General features: G+C 29.5%; 1 protein-coding gene across 17 annotated transcripts in view; it reads right to left on the bottom strand.

The window, feature by feature from the left end:
- Positions 1 to 15,355, bottom strand: part of LOC143042562 (C-Jun-amino-terminal kinase-interacting protein 4-like) — a 74,592-nt gene that overhangs the window by 55,030 nt on the left and 4,207 nt on the right. For 6 of the 17 annotated variants that reach the window (XM_076214947.1, XM_076214956.1, XM_076214949.1 and 3 more), the window contains exons 2-11: positions 13,927 to 14,047; positions 13,091 to 13,161; positions 12,599 to 12,687; positions 11,855 to 12,129; positions 10,308 to 10,637; positions 8,709 to 8,814; positions 7,826 to 7,911; positions 6,815 to 6,850; positions 3,602 to 3,643; positions 2,175 to 2,192 (exon numbers count right to left, since the gene is read on the bottom strand). In XM_076214947.1, the coding sequence (XP_076071062.1) occupies positions 2,175 to 2,192; positions 3,602 to 3,643; positions 6,815 to 6,850; positions 7,826 to 7,911; positions 8,709 to 8,814; positions 10,308 to 10,637; positions 11,855 to 12,129; positions 12,599 to 12,687; positions 13,091 to 13,161; positions 13,927 to 14,047 (1,174 nt within the window). The remainder of the gene's footprint in view (positions 1 to 2,174; positions 2,193 to 3,601; positions 3,644 to 6,814; positions 6,851 to 7,825; positions 7,912 to 8,708; positions 8,815 to 10,307; positions 10,638 to 11,854; positions 12,130 to 12,598; positions 12,688 to 13,090; positions 13,162 to 13,926; positions 14,048 to 15,355) is intronic. The other 11 variants (XM_076214957.1, XM_076214960.1, XM_076214961.1 and 8 more) reach the window with 7 other exon arrangements.

The raw sequence follows: 15,355 nt of genomic DNA, 5'->3' as shown, positions 1-15,355 counted from the left end.
TATGACGTTTCTAATGCAATACATGGATGACAAGTTTACTTGAGGCTAATTTCATCAAGTTCTGATGAAGTAATAACTGATTTTGCCGAAAGTTAGAATGATTTGATGTACGCTCTCGTGTAACTTGACAAGTATGAAAAGCATGCCACCAGCTTAAAAATCTTTTAGAAGAAAATACATCGTTTATGCCTTGAATTTCTTTACTTTTAAATGAAAATTGCTGTTTCATTGACTTGGTAAAAATTAAATATTACCGATAAGGAAATTGACTGAAAGCGAGTATCGTGAACAACACATTTTTATTTTTTTCTGAGGATTTCGTAACAGTCGGCGGGAAAAATAGTAATAAAAGTAAGAAGCACTACTTTTATTTTTATTCTAAAATCGGGAAAGGTGGAGTCGGCGGATCTCGTTAAACAGATAATAAAAAAAGTCTGGCCTTATATAAAAAAACAAAACAAAAAAAACCCTGTAATAAGAATAAGTTTAGCCTAAGGCAGAAATTGTTGTGAAAAAGGTGTTTTTTTTCTCTCTAATTTATTTCTAAATCTATCAAATTCCTGATTGTCCTGCAAACCAACTTGTTCTTATAAATAATATTTTTAGCTACACATTTCTCATGGGATTCAAAAATTTGTTTGATGTATTCATATTAAAAAGTCACAAGTTTGACATATTTGCGTTATTTTTCAACAGAAACTTATGTAAATGAATCACTCAGGAAAATTAAGTTGGTTTACAATATAATGTGCAATATGCAGCCTACAAAACAAACTTGTACAAGCTTGAGCAATGAAGGGGTTGATGATGTGCACCATGTATAGAGATAAAAGGATCTTCTCAGAAAATAACTTGATGATGTGCACCATGTATAGAGATACAAGGATCTTCTCAGAAAATAACTTATCAGGGGGATAGGGGAGGGTTTCATTCTGATTTCTCAAGAAAATAATGAGTCCATTCCCATATAACGATATAATCAAATCTCAAATTCCTGACCTCCCAACGATTTAAAAGGCTATTCCTAAATTCCAGTAAATATAATGGTTTCAACAAGTATTCACTCAAAAAAGTCCTTCTGTTCCCCTTTATGACTAAAATTGATAATGAGTTATACTGAAATGTTCATAATAAAAGAAATCTACAAACTTTTTTTTTAAACTGTATCACATGCCGATTATTCATAACTTTAAATTAATCTTTTCTTGCGTTAAATAAAGTTAACTCTTTGAAAAAATGAAATAGTTATATTCCCCCTTCAGATACCCTATTTGATTAATATATAACATGCATAAATAACTTATAAACAAGGTTTATTGATTGTATTAAATAATATCTATTTTGACTATTTTAAAGTCACAAAATAATGAACAAAATTCCCTTCAAGGCCACCATATCTAAGTGCAGTGCCTGTGTGTGCAAACACAACAAAAGGTCAAATTAAAGGTGAAGCATTTATTTACTGGACCATTATATCTCAGTATTATGCAATTTTAAAGCCAAACAAATCAAAATGAAAATAAACAGAAACAAAACTAAAAACAACATGTGCTCCAACTGTAAGACAAAGTCAAGTTGTTCATGAATCAAACTAGTTTTCCTATTGCACTTGAAAACTCTAAGAGGTAAAACTACTAAAAGTGTTGTAAAAATAGATATTTTTCATCAGATAATGAATCCAAGATTTACCTCAAAAAGCAATCAAACATAATAAGGTTATCCCTGTTCTTAAGCAATACCACAAATACTATATCTTTTGGTGTTCTACATTGAGATATATCCCCATGATATTTCATGTTACCCAATCAGATTCAATATTATGAAACACTTCATTTGTTTCTGGTTTCCATTTGTTCATGAACACTTTTAGGTAAAATGTGCAACTGGCCCGTTCCCCATTTTATACTTAATATAATTTATTCATGATCATCTATTAAATCCAATCGTGAGCATAAGGTTTCTGGCCAACTTAAGGACAGTCAGTGGAGTTTCTTAGCAAAATTAAATATAACATATGTTGACCAAATCAGGGAAATTTACATTCAAATAAAAAAAAAACATTTATAGGAAAAAAAATGAATGTATATGATATACAGTGTATAATGGAAAGTAAGATGCCAGTTAGAGCACAAAGCAATAAAAGGTATAGAATATATATAACAAGTTTTGCTTACCAAAGAAATTATCACTGACTGTTATAAAACAGAAAAGAAACAAATAGTTAGTCAGGGAATCACATTCAGAACAGTATTAGTCACGTATGATTCTCATCATGCTTCTATTACCATGCAGCATTTTACCCATCAGGCCATACCACTGGAGCTTCTAGTTCTATGGATTTATTTTAGACAAAAAGGTGTACAAGCTAAGTTTAAGCCCTCCTTTCAACAGTAATGAAAGCAATAATTGGCAATTTCTTTTTTAAATTTGCAATTTAGAAGCAGATAATATCAGTATACATAAAAAAAATAATAAAATTTTCCATTCCTTTAAGATTGTAAAATTTTGTCCAATCACTTAAGTTTCTTTTGCCAGAAGGATTGGATACGAAAAATCTAATTCAAAAGTCTTTTAACCAAAATTATAGACAGTAAATCCATAGAAAAAAAAATAATCAATTGGTAAGGCCTTAAGATCTATTTTGTCAGATACATTTTTCTTGTTTAAAAATTTTGCATTAATGCAATGGTGTGTTTCAAACTCATAAAGGTTAGAAATACAGACTGTCAACATAGGCAAAGCTTCTGATCTAAGTAATGCAAACAATTAGCAAACATTTATGTGATTTGTAAAGGTTGCATGAAAAAATATTGACCATAATGATAAAACTAAAATGTCAATAATATTTCAAAACAAAAGTAAACACATTCTCTGAAACTTTTACATATTTCTGACATCAACTATTTAGAGGACCAGGAAGCATTATAGCTAACCAAAACCATGTAAAACTTTATAATTTGGTTTGGTCCATAATCTGATGATACTGTAAATCAAAAATGATGATTTTTTTTGTAATTAGCAGCTTCCTGATCCCCTGCATGGTCATTCGTTGAATTGTCTCAGAAAAAAACACATGCTGCATTCTTATGATACAATGCTATCTGTAGGTTATATATCTTAAAGACTAAACATTCTCATTGGACTGTCATTCTAGCATGCATTTCATAAATACAGAAATGCACTTTTCTCAGCATGTTTATTTTAATCAGCTTAATTTGATTAAAATACAGATCATGTGTATCTCCTTTGCTTACAAGGATCTGATAGACTCAACTCGACTTTCTGGCCAGTTAATAATGTTTCATCTCCCAAATTTTTAATTTGATTATACCTGATGATCCAGAATTGGTCTTCAAAACAGAAAGTGAACAATCATTGTTCAAGTATTTTCAAATCAATCTAAGCAAAGCAGGTACAAGGGATCTGTATATTAATTTATGCCAATTCTGATTAAATATTGTACAGTTTTCCTCCTTTTCCATTGAATTATCAACCTAATCTTAATTCCAGATTGAAAATAACATTACATATTTCCCCATGTATATATGATGTTAGTTGGTTGTTTGTCTTATTATTAGTAAGTAGAAATAAATAATCGTACCAGTAGATCGTCGTTCATTCTGATCATCTTCATTTTCACTATCTGCATATACATACAAACAAACAACAATTAAAAACATGCAACAACAGAATGCACAACATTCAACTATTCTATAAATAAAACAGCAGAAATGCTCCAATCTTATAAAATCATATTTTTTGTATCTTGTGGATAGCTGTCTCATTGGCAATCTGACCACATCTCCTTATTTTCATATTTAAATATAATATACAGTATAAGATTGGAGCTTTCCTACTAAAACAATAGCTTCACAATTTTCTAATAGGCATTCACTTAATATTGAAACGGTTGTTTTCATGTCCAATCTTTGAGGTCAATGCATGCACAACATGCACAATGCGTTTTTATAGTTTGATCTGTAGAATGAAGTATTTCAGAGAAATAGTATTTTCTTGGAAAAAGTGTACAAACATTCATATTATATGGAAATATGCAAAAAACTTTGTTTGTTTTAAATATTATGTTATAATTCTATCTTTTTTTCCCCAAGCAACACATTGAAAACTTTGTCCCTAAACTTTTAAATTCTATCAGCATTTGTAAATGAAAGGACACTTGACCAGACCAAGATTAAATGTTTGATATTTAAATTATAATGTATAGAATTGTGACCAAGATAAACATATTTGACATTTAAACTTGATCATGTATAACGTATCAATTATGAAACCGACTTCTGACAAAATTCATTCCATGTTTTACTTGTTCAAATTGGACATTGAGCCAAGCTAATGAAATTGACTAGATTAATGACTTTTATGTGTTTGATATATCTAAACTATATCTAAAGAACTGTGACAAAAATTAACATGTTTGATTATAAACACTATATGGTATAATTGTGACCAAGATTAAGTAAACTATTTAGGGATTCTTCTGGCAAAATACCTTCTGTTTTTAACTTGTACATTCCATTAATATTGAGCGCAGTTAATGAAATTAACTAGAACAAGTTTAAATGGTTACTAAAGATATTAAAGATAAGTTAAGAGCATAGATTATACAAGTTGTAAAAAATGCAGTTATATATATAGTAAGCAAAGATTAAAACTATTTAACCTCTGGCTATGAACTAAGACAAAACAAAAAATACCTTGAAGTAATTCAAGAAAAAATCACTTTGTGCTTATATTTAAATCTATTGTGGACAAAACAATGAGAAAACATGATAACTGTGAAGGACTATTTTGGCCAAATAGAAAATTCTACTTCTAATTCTCTTCAGGAAAAAATGAAATCAGATTAGGCCATAGTTATTTTATTTTTAGTTTTACGAATCCGCCGACCCTAACTTTTGCCGAATTGGAAAAAAAATAAAATTGGAAAACAACAATTTTTTTAAAAAAAAATTTCCGCTCACCGCGGTGCTTTGCTGTAAAAAAAAATTAATTTGGTTTTTAGTTGTATTTTTCGATCCGACTCTGTACAGCGCTTGAAAGAATAGGAATTTACGCTTAGCGATCGATGTTAGAAAGGACTTGAATGTTTTTGGCCACCATGGCGCGGTGGTTCCGTATATGTTGTTTTTGATTTTGATCTTGCCGTAATCAAGAACAAATTTGTAAAAGGGGAGTCTGATACATCTATTGGCCAAATGTGTATCAAGACAAAGTCATTGTTAGGGAATCCTTGTCCTGTGAAAGTCTGATGGAGGTGACTTATTATACAGGTATGTAGTTTTAAATACACCTTATCGCTAATCCCGGCCGCTTGAACTTTTGACCCACACAACAATCACTTTTCCATTGTGGCGTCAGATAATTTGCTTTATGACGTCAAAATTTAACAGGAACCTGTGAGAATTCCAGTAATGGCAGACAAATAGTGATAAGGTGTATTGGAATTTCATCAAGATGAAAAGCAATTCTTAAATATGAAAGTATGCAACATTTGTGTGTTGGTAAAATGCATGAAAACAATTTTATAGCTGTGATTTTATAGTAGTTTCTATCTGAGACTTTTTTCTTATATGTGAAAAAAACATAGTAGTAGCCAATACTGCAATAGCAAACAGTCCACTCTGACTGAATCTTAGTTATTTAGGATAGTCTGTCCAACATTGCCCCAGGATATCATTTGAATTGTCTCCTAGAGGAGGGAATCAAAACCCTCATACACAAACATGATTGGAGTCTCAAACAATTTTGGAATCTAAATTGTATTTTTCAGTTTAAAACAAAATTCCTATTATATATATATATATAAAAATATATCAAAAATGTACAAGGCAGAAAAAGTTGTATGATATGATTGAATCACTGGCATGAATGAAACAATTTCTGAGATTTTTTTCATCTTTTATTTTAAATAGGTATCACACAGGTTTTCAATGATGTATGCTTTTTTGCGGGGACTTTGAAGACATTGCAAACAATCCTGAAATAGTTCAGCTCAAGGAAGACTTCAGTATTGTGCAGCCCATATGCGAAGGATGCATTGGAAGAGAATGAAACCTGCGACCAGGAATGCCAAAAAAGTTAATAAGTCCAAAAAATAAACATCGAACTGTCATTGTCTGACATGTCTGTTGTATTGTAAAAAAGAATAAAAAAAAGTATTTATACTTGAATTAAAATTTGTTTTATTTCCAGATAAAGCACATAGATACTGACATACTAAAGGGTATTAAATCAATCCATGGTCACAGCACAAGCGCATGTCATCATTTGTGAAGTTCTGCAGTTTGTTTTTGGAAGGTCTTTTGTTTGGAAGTTTGTTTTTTTTCGTCCTCCTACCCATTCTTTTTTAATAGGTGTCCGTAAAACGAAAAAAAAAGAAGAAGAAAATCTTGATTTTTTTTTTTTTTTCTGTCCTCCTACCCATTGGTTTTGTAAGAAAATTTTGTAAAACTAAAAATATAATAACTATGGCCTTATCAAATTTAAGATTTGTATACTGTCAAATCAAGCATGTTTGAAACTGGGTTCTTTTAAACAAGTCCTATTTTTTCCCTACAAGTGGTTTTAAATGAGAACAAATCTTTGCATTGCTTTATGTTAAAAGATAATATTTTCATTCTTTAGATCATTCAATTAAGAAAATATTGTTCTTACAATGTTTTATGTTATAGATTATAGATTATAGATTCATTCTTTTTATAACTTTGAAAGCACTCACTTAACATGCATGACAGAAACTATATACATATATATACACACAGGTAGATACAACAGACGTTAGTAAAACCCTCACCTGACGAGGCATAATCACCAGGATTAACTTCCCGACCTTTATAATGTAACATTTATGTATATAATCATGTTAGCATATCAAAATCTCATTTTCTAATTCCTAACAAGATTTATACTTTTCCTAACCAATTTTTCTTTTTTTTTTTAATTTCATAAAGCAGTTCATAATTTATACTTTTCCTAACCAATTTTTCTTTTTTTTTAAAACTATCTTGCTGTGTCGAGAAATGACATCATAAACAGTCTATTAATTTTCTGACATACATGTACATACATGTAACATGAATAAAAGTTTTAATGAAATGTGGCATATAAAAATTACAAAATCACCAATAGCGATTGTTCTACATTGTTGTCAGCATAATCTTTTTTCATGTTAACCAATAATGTATTGAGCTTTTAATTTTTTGTAGGACCTAAAATCTCAATAAAAACTTGTGCCGCACAGTTTAATTCTTTATCATTGTTATAAGCATTATTATCTGAATACTGTGGATCCGTTATTCCCATTCTAGGATGAAAATTTCAGGGACTGAATTTTCGGCTCTCCCTTGACACCATTTTGCGAGTATGGTCTTGAGGAAACGATGATAGTCCGTTGGAAGGGGACGATAAATGGCTGACCCATGTTAAGAGAGTCATATCTCTTGCATCTAAAAGACACCCTTGTAGATTTCGAAAAAGAACTGGCTAATGCCTAAATAGGTTTAAACTAATTTATTTTCATGGATATTTGATTTCGTGGTTTTGCCAACCTCTGCATAAAAAGCCGTAGAAAACTTGTAATTTATTAAACATTTGAATTTGTTGTTCACCAAACACATAATAATGAATCCACAGTATAATTTTTTTTTCACATACCAAACAGTAAACAGCCCTCATTTTCTCATAAAAACAAACAGAATATCTCATCACCAATGTTAATAATTTAAGCAATTTTGGACATAAAAAGTAATACAGGTAAACAGCCCTAACCAGGCATGCAATAAATGCACATGGTATTGATCTTTACCTGTAATATCTGCTCCGAAATCAACATCACCAATTATGTCTGCATCCTGGCACGTTAATTCGTCAAATATAGAATCATTGTTCCTACTAAAAAACATAAGAATAAAGAGCGTGAAACTTTATCCTTCAATAACTGATAAAAACTACTTCTCTTATAGCATTGTAATGTATGTTAATCTTAGTGCAGTCTTTACGACAAACTTTTAAATCTACAGGCCCGGAGCTCAATTTTTGAAAATTTTTAGTTAGATTCTGTTGGCCTGTAGATATGATTTTTACAGACCCGAGAGCAATTTTACTAGCCTGAGCTGCCACTCAGCGTTAAGACTGTTAGTGTGCAACATCCATGGTCAAATCATGACAAATGCTGGTACATGTATTGCAATATTGCTAGAAAATGACAAAAATAATAAATTAATAGATATGGTTCGTGTCTTGTTATAATATATATTGCTTGGTTATGTTTATACAATAAAAGGTTTGTTGCAAGTATACTAATGAATAATATTCCTCATAGAATAATAACTGTTAGAAAATATATATATGTCATGTTTGTGCATCCTTGACCTTGTCACAAACTTAAGCAATTGTGGAAGCAGCTGACAATGAAAACAGCACAGCAAAAAGGCAAAAATTCACTAATCAGGTAAAACTGCTCTTAGTGATTTTTCCTAATCTGTTGTTGACTTGTTGTTGGATTGTTTTCATTAATAAGTTCCACCTTTTATCTCATTCACAATACATGTATTTTAGTAAAATAAATTTGATTTTATATGCATGATTGTTTTTTTCAAGAATTTTAAATGAAAACTACCTATACATTAGTATGTACAGCTGCTGCATATTTTAGTAAATGGTAACTGTGTATGTAATAGTTTACTTACTGCATATTTTTCAGACTATTATTACTTTTATGACTACTAGACGATTCCTCTAACTCTTGTAATTCTGGAGTAGTTTGAACTATATGAGCCAAAGCATGATCCAAACCTGTAAAAATAACTATGTATTAGTTTCTCACATAACTTGATATATAACCTCTAAACAATGTAAAGTTTCCAAAAATTCAATTCTTAAATGCTAACATTCTAGAATTCTAAACAAAGCGAGGACAACGCTACTTTATAACAACCAGAATTTTTTACCAGTCTCTAAATTATTTGGTGATTGCTTTTTGTGTGTAAAAATTTTAACTTTCAATATGAATCATCAGCAACATTTATTTAAATGATATGGCCATCTCATTTATATATTCTAGAAGGATAATATATACACAATCTTAAACTACAGTTGAAGTCAATAATGAATTAAGCATGAAATGTATGCCTGAGTGATCATCTTCTTGCGAAAAATGTCAGATCTTCCTGTATTGGTCAACCATAAAAATAACTAAATCAGTTATACACATGGCTTAGTACATGTATCATGTGTATCTAATTTCATCTGGACTGCAGACAGATATTTTATTTATTTTAAACTATTTTCAACAAACAATTAAACAATTCCGATCCTTCATCATGTCCATAGAAGTTTACATTTTTATGGTGAATAAATTGACAGATCACAATCTGTTTTGATTGTTATAAAAATGAGAATAATATATTACTTACCATAAAACACACCAAAATGTAAGCATGAGAGTAAAAAAAAGAGAAAGAGAAAATTCCATTACAGTCAGTCACGATTTGTCAGGGATTCAGTTTCATGACTCAAGAAGAAAATTTTAAAGAGCTCAGGCAACAATTTTTGTTAATAACATTCAATATTACATAAAAAAATCTTTTCAGATTTTTTTCTCTTTTTTAGTAAACATTACGTTATCTATTATACTTTTTTTAAATACAAATGTTCCTATGACTTTGATGTATATTATTTAGGCATTAATTTTGAAATCATAAGTTATCCCAAGCATAAAAAGTACTAGAATAACAAGACTTTGTTATATCAATTTACAATGCTAAAAATGTGTTCTAATAACATGAATATACCTAATTTGCTTTTTGTTTGAATTCTTTTGTTTTTTAATCTTAAAATTTCTCAAATGTGGGAAAAAAATCAAACAATTGGTATGCTCAACAAAATTTTCTACCACCTTCTAAATTTTCCCTGCTTTAAAGAATTAATGATCTGTCAATTTAAAAAAAAAGATTAGAGTTTGAAATTTTGATTGGTGAAAGAGCATTTCTGTTTTATTTCAATATATGTACATTGTGTGTACATAAATCTAGTGTGACAATTTGAAACTATGAAAGTTATTTTGTTTGTTCAGTAAAAAGAAATTCTCACAACATAACATGTGATGTTAAATTTATATGTGAAATATTTAACATTAATTTAACAATAATTTCCCCCATAACAGTATAAACAAATATCCAGAAATAAAACACAGACAATATTGTCTACTAAACGCTAAGTAAGTCATGTAAGTTGGTTCATTAGCATCATGTTCACAATGTTGGTATTTTCTTTTATACCTAACTTACCAAATATCTTATCTTCTTCAAATTCTGGTTCGTCCATACTTTCACAACGTATTCTATGTTTTGGATTTGGGGTAGATGTCACAACATTTTTAACATGAGAATCTTTTTCAGGTGTCACAAAGTTTGTGTCAGAGTTATCTAACTTAGTTGTTTCTAAATTGTCTAATGTATTACTATCCTGATTAATAGTTAATTGTTCACCAGAATTTTGTGAATGTATATGATCTGATATGTAATTTTCCTGTGAATTTTCTTCATTTTTCACATTTTGTAACAAATTGTCTATCGGAGTCTGAGTGTCGGATTGTGTTTCCTCCTTCCCGTCGATCTCTAATAAAATAACAAGCAGAAAAACATGCAGAAAAATAAGATAACAAAGCAAACATAATATGAACAACAAACTATATGATAACAAACTATATGAAATATTTCCGTAATAATTGTATGAGTAGTCAGATGGCACACTTCAAGTAAAAATGTAATTTGGTGGCAGTTTTTGAATATCCAGCCTCAGATATAAGCAATTCAATTTTCTTCATTTCCTGTAAAATAGAACTGTGCCTTCTGTTACCTCATATACATTTATTTCTGGAATAGTGCTAAACATACATATGAAATAACTAAGAAGAAAAGATAAATTTATCCAAAATAAAACAATGTATATAGTCAGTAACAATATCAGTATAAAAAAGTGAACACAAATAAAGATTAGAATTGTCTTCAAACTATCTTTAAATAAATATGTATGTCTAACTAACAAAACAGTAACTTAAACAAAGTTTTCAACAAAAAATCCCCATATTTTTCAGACATAAGATTAATAAATATAAGCATTGCGGTATAAATATTACTCCAGGGTTTTGTTTTAAATTTACTTACTCATTTCTGCAGAAAGTTAAATTTTAGATTAAAACATAATCATTAAAGGTAGCTGTGTGAATCAAAAGATTTCTGAGCTCTGTGATTGAAGATAAGATTCATTGGATTGACGTAAATACTTTATAATTTTTCTTTTTCCATTTTAAGTCAAGTTACTTTTTTCTTTCATATGTTGTATCACAAATATTTTTTGCCTGATAAGAAAAATATGGTATCTGCATAAAAATACTGAAACTAAAAGAAAATATCAAAGTGATTTTTTATGAAATTGTAAGATTTTCAGAGAATGCTTTTCTTGATTTCTTTAGTTTAAACACATTTATTTATAGTGGATTGGGAAACAAGTTTTGCAACTTATATTAATCCCTTTCCACTTAGTGGGTGCGAGTGCGGCCTTGTAGCGGCATTAGCCTACTCTTTTTCGAAATCTACAAGGATGTCTTTAACGTGCAAGAGATATGGCTCTCTCTTAACACGGGTCAGCCATTTATCGTCCCCTTCCAACGGACTATCATCGTTTCCTCAAGACCATACTCGCAGATGGTGTCAAGGGAGAGCCGAAAATTGAGTGATTTTTTTTTTATATTATTTATGAAACAAAAAGCAGTTAACATCCAGCTAACTTGAAAGCAAACAACAACAACAGTAACAGTACATATTATACATACTCATTCCCGTAGATGTTTCCTTGACCTCCACATGATCGGTCACCTGTTCTTTATCACATGTAGATATACGATTCAATTTTCCTTTCTTCTCTTTGGATATTTCTGGAGATTCTAAATCTGCCAGTTCACTTTTCAGACTAACAGTAGAGTCAGCGGTACTCCTTGGTGAATTGATGTCTATACTTTGTGTAGGACTACTGAGAGATCGCACGGTCGTGGCTGACTGACCAGGCAGAAACATACTTACTGGTCGCAAGTTTGGCAAGTTGAATCCCCTTTAAAATATATGCAAATTGCAAAGGATTTAAATACAAATATATTTTTTTTGGAGTCACATATATTCAAAATGTATAAAGGCAAAACAAAAATTTAATCTAAGTTTTAATGATTTCGTTCAAGATGGTTAACAATACATTGAACTTCGGGAATCTGTTTTAACCAAAGAAGCTATATGATACACATCTATAAATTATAATATACATATATATACCTTGTTTATTTCATGATTGAAAATGATATATTACAATAATTTAATTTAGATGTTACCTGGGATTTCTGGTAAAAAAAATAAAGAGACCCTTCACTAAAATACTGGACTAGAGAACTGCATTCAATAAATTGTTGAATAAAAAAAACATATAAACGTAGATAGAAATATCTTTATATCACGACGATGCAATTATGTTAACTTGTACCAAATAGAATCCACAATGTAACAGATAGAAATATAGTTTTAGAACTTACTTATTTCTTGGGCTATTTGAAAGTTCTGGTCGATCTGTACCTAACAAGATCTTGGTTCTCTCCATATAATCCATATGTGTTCTAAATAACTGCAAATAAAAGATGTTTGATGCATCCCTTTATATACTCATGATACTCCAAGTAACAAAACTAGTTTAACTTACAACATAAGCTTTAGATTTACCAGTTGCAAAGCGTCGAGCAGAGTAACAAGAGGAAATCCACCCCCTGTGCCATTGATTCTCCATTCAATCTTTCCTAGTGTAAAAAGAGTCAGTAAAAAAAATTCTGTTGCTGTTTCTTTCAAACATTTCTAAAGTGGTAAAGTTGTTGTCAACATGGGTAATGGATATCTGTCTGTCAAATTCTAAGTAGCTCAATATAGCACAAGTATCATTCAGAAATAATTTGCTTTCTAAATAAATGCTGACACCAAGAAGCAACAATTTTAACCCTAATAGTCCCAACAGCATGTAGTATTTTATGCCTTACCTCTGTGTATCGTTCATGGAGTTTGTTGTAATCTTTTTTAAGATCAGCTTCTTTTTCTTCTAGTCTTGAAACTGAAATAAATTGATAAAATAGATGATGCTATAAGTAGTGATCCAACATTATAGTTTTTTTTTAAATGATTATATTATCTTGTTCTTCTATCATGTCTATAGATAGAATATATTAATCAAAATTTTACCATATTCAAATCAAGAAATATATTTATATCCTCCAGTCTGAAGAGCTAAAACAAGACAACCTCCTTAGAACATCATCCTCCAATTGCAAACTATCATATCATTTGGACAAATTTGAGTTTATAGAATTCTGAATAATATATCCTTTTATAAACATAATAAATCAACATCAAAGGCTTAAATTCACTAGATTTTTCAATTATTAACTTATTAAAATGTTTGAGTTAATGTTTGAAATTTAATCCTGATAATAATAATTTATCTGATTTTGTTTGCTTAAATTGTTTTTCTTTGAGTGAATTTTCAATGTCACTTACTGTTGTTGAGTAAATGCCATTATGCTAAAGGATAAATATAACTGGTATGATAAAGAGATTCTATTCTTGAATCTGTACCAAACAATAGTTATAATTTTTATTCAAATTGCTTTATAATTGTATTACATAATTTAGTGTCTTGAAAACTCTTCTTGAATCACTTTTATTTCAGATTTAAAATAGTTTCTGTATGTATACCTGTATAATGTGTTGAATTTTTGTTTTGTATTCCTTATTTTTCCTGTTTAACTATTTTCATTTTCCCTATCATTTATATAAAGTAGTATAATAACAACACATACATGTATAAGAGTTACTTTACCATGATCAGAAGAATTTTTAGCTTTCAGTTCTAACATTCTGACAATTGATTCTAAACTTTCTATTTTTTCTTGAAGCTCTTTCTTTTCTCCTTCAACAGAATCTTCCATTTCCAAATATTTCTGGAAAAAAATAATCAGTTCATTAAATGCATACATCATGTGTATATTATTGTATTAACAGTCTGCAATTTAGCATAATAGAATTATTATTCAACATCCTGTTCTAAATATTGCAATTTGCATGATGAAAATTTGACCATTTACTTCTTCAATGTTCATATAAATTCCATTTTTTTTTTAAACATATATCTACACGATGTAAAAAACATAACAAGTTTATATGACAAGCTCTGCATATTATATTGGATTTTCTTATTTATGTAGAGACAGATTTACAAGACTTGAAATGAAAGTAATTTAGGAAATAGAGAACTTTTGGTAACACATTTTTTCTGGATGTACCTTTATGGGATATAAGACAGATCCCTTGAAAATGCAGGATAATAGACACATCATTCTGACAGACAAAATTATCAGAATTGCCTAACCAGAGGACTTATATTGGGGAAACCCAGATTTTAAATTAAAGTCAAAGACATTGATTGGGTTATAGAAGGGGTCCTTAGGAATTACAATTTTGCATGTTATTATGTAGAGTGAAATTTGTAAACTAATTGAGTATTTTTTTTTAATGACAAGTACATGTAGTTAACATGTTAAAAGTAATATTAAGTACTTTTTTGTCTGATCTCATTCTGTTGTGCAATGATTTAGCTTCTTTAATTATTGTTTGTACATACATGTACAAAATTACTCCCATATAATAAGATTTTTTTCTCAATGCAACATGGAAGAAGTTAATAAACACTGGGCATGACATATTTCAGCATCAAACTTGAAAGATGTGCAGTATTTACAGATCTTACATACTATGTCTATACATGTACATGCATGATAAATATTCAATTTTTGATAAGCTGGAGTAGTAGCTACAGTGTAAATAAATATGTTCTTCTATTTAACATGTTTAACCTACTAAAGATCTGTGAAAAGTTGTTTTAACAACAATTAATTTTCAGATTTGAGAAAATGGGGCATTGACCCATCAATAATGTTGATTAATCAGTCAATGCCCCATGTTAGGAGTATATTATATATTTTGTATATATTGGATCCATTTTGTACAAAGATAATTAAATTAAGTCCCAGATTAAATTAATTAAGTGACAAAAAGGGTCAGTCTTAATAACTTTAATTTTATGACACGTACATTGTACATGACATGCATACTAAATAAATTAAATATCTAGAAACAAAATTATACATGTAGGACTATACAGAAAAAACTTGGAAACTTATTAAATCCAATTTAAAAAAAAAATGTACTTTTAAGATACATTGTATCAAGATACATAATCTATTATCATG

The sequence above is a fragment of the Mytilus galloprovincialis genome, chromosome 8 (assembly GCF_965363235.1).
Source record: "Mytilus galloprovincialis chromosome 8, xbMytGall1.hap1.1, whole genome shotgun sequence".
Classification (NCBI taxonomy): Eukaryota; Metazoa; Mollusca; class Bivalvia; order Mytilida; family Mytilidae; genus Mytilus; species Mytilus galloprovincialis.
This window is presented reverse-complemented; position numbering and strand designations above follow the sequence as displayed.